Here is a 1,226-nt window from a genome sequence, read left to right on the forward strand (position 1 = left end):
ATCATATTGTAATCATCCACCCGCGCTATCCATCTCCCGATGTAATTCTGGTCCATTGAGTACGTTTTCAACCAGCTGAGTGCTCTGTTGTCGACCCGCAGCTTGAATGGTTCGCTACCCAAGTATGTCCTGTATTGTTCGACAAAAGTGACGACCGCAAACATCTCCGCTTTGGGTGCTCCGTACTTCTTTTCCGTATCACTCAAGACTTTGCTCCCGTAGGTGATTGGTCTCAACACTGTTTTTCCGTTCCATTTCTGTTCTCGACGGAGTATGCCCGAGATCGCTACTACCAATGCATCAGTTTTCAGCACGTACATCCCTTTCGGCATGCCTAGCACAGGTGCTTCACGCATTTCTTTCTCTATTCTCTGTCGGCATGCCTAGCACAGGTGCTTCACAAAGTTCTTTCTCTATTCTCTGAAATGACACTTCAGCCGCGTTGTTCCACGTGAATTTCTTTCCCTTGTGCCTCAAGAGTTGTTGTATTGGATATACTTTATCCGCATAGCCCTTGATGAACTCCCTGTAGTAGTTTGCGAAACCCAAGAAGCTCATCAACTGGTGTTCTGTTTTCGGTGATTTCCAAGTCAACACTGCCTCTACCGCGTCTGGATCTGGTCTAAGTCTAATGCCATGTTTGTCCACCATTCTCCCCAGGTATTTAATCGAGTCCTTGAGAATCTCACACTTCGATGGCTTGCATTTCAGTCCTGCTCTCTTCATGCAAGCGAATACCTCATGTGGTCCTCCAGGGTAGGTGTTGCAATCACCACGTCATGTACGTTGCACATTACCAGAGTGCCGTATTTCTTCGTTACGCTTGTCAGCGCCTGTGCCATCAGTCGTTGGAAGGTCGCTGTCGCATTGCAAATGACAAAGGGCATCCTTTTCCATTGAAACAATACCAGCTCGCATGCAAAACCAGTCTTGTCCCTATCCAGTTTCCTCAGTGGTACCTGCCAAAAAGTCGATTCTAGATCAAGAGTTGTAAAAAATTTGGCATCGACTAATTTTGAAAGACTCTCATCTATCTTAGGTATGGTATAGGCATCCTTCACCGTGACGGAGTTCAGATATCGAACGCCACAACAAAGCCTAAGGTGGTCTCCTTTCTATTTAGCCATCACTACTCCACACGCCCACGGTGATTTGGATGGTTCTATCATGTCATACTCTAGTAGAGTCTCTATCTTTTTTCTACATGCATCCGATTTGTATGGGGT

The 1,226-nt window shown here is 46.2% G+C and overlaps 1 protein-coding gene across 1 annotated transcript; it reads right to left on the reverse strand.

The window, feature by feature from the left end:
• Positions 1-348: 348 nt before the first annotated feature.
• On the reverse strand, positions 349-726 carry LOC134846756 (uncharacterized). Its single transcript, XM_063864147.1, has one exon. The coding sequence runs from the start codon at positions 724-726 to the stop codon at positions 349-351; it is 378 nt and encodes a 125-aa protein (XP_063720217.1).
• Positions 727-1,226: the final 500 nt, after the last annotated feature.

This window comes from Symsagittifera roscoffensis, chromosome 5, assembly GCF_963678635.1.
Source record: "Symsagittifera roscoffensis chromosome 5, txSymRosc1.1, whole genome shotgun sequence".
Lineage (NCBI taxonomy): Eukaryota > Metazoa > Xenacoelomorpha > Acoela > Convolutidae > Symsagittifera > Symsagittifera roscoffensis.

Bases quoted from the DNA above. Each gene is read 5' to 3' on its own strand.
- LOC134846756 (XM_063864147.1), bottom strand. From the start codon at position 726: ATGAAGAGAGCAGGACTGAAATGCAAGCCATCGAAGTGTGAGATTCTC.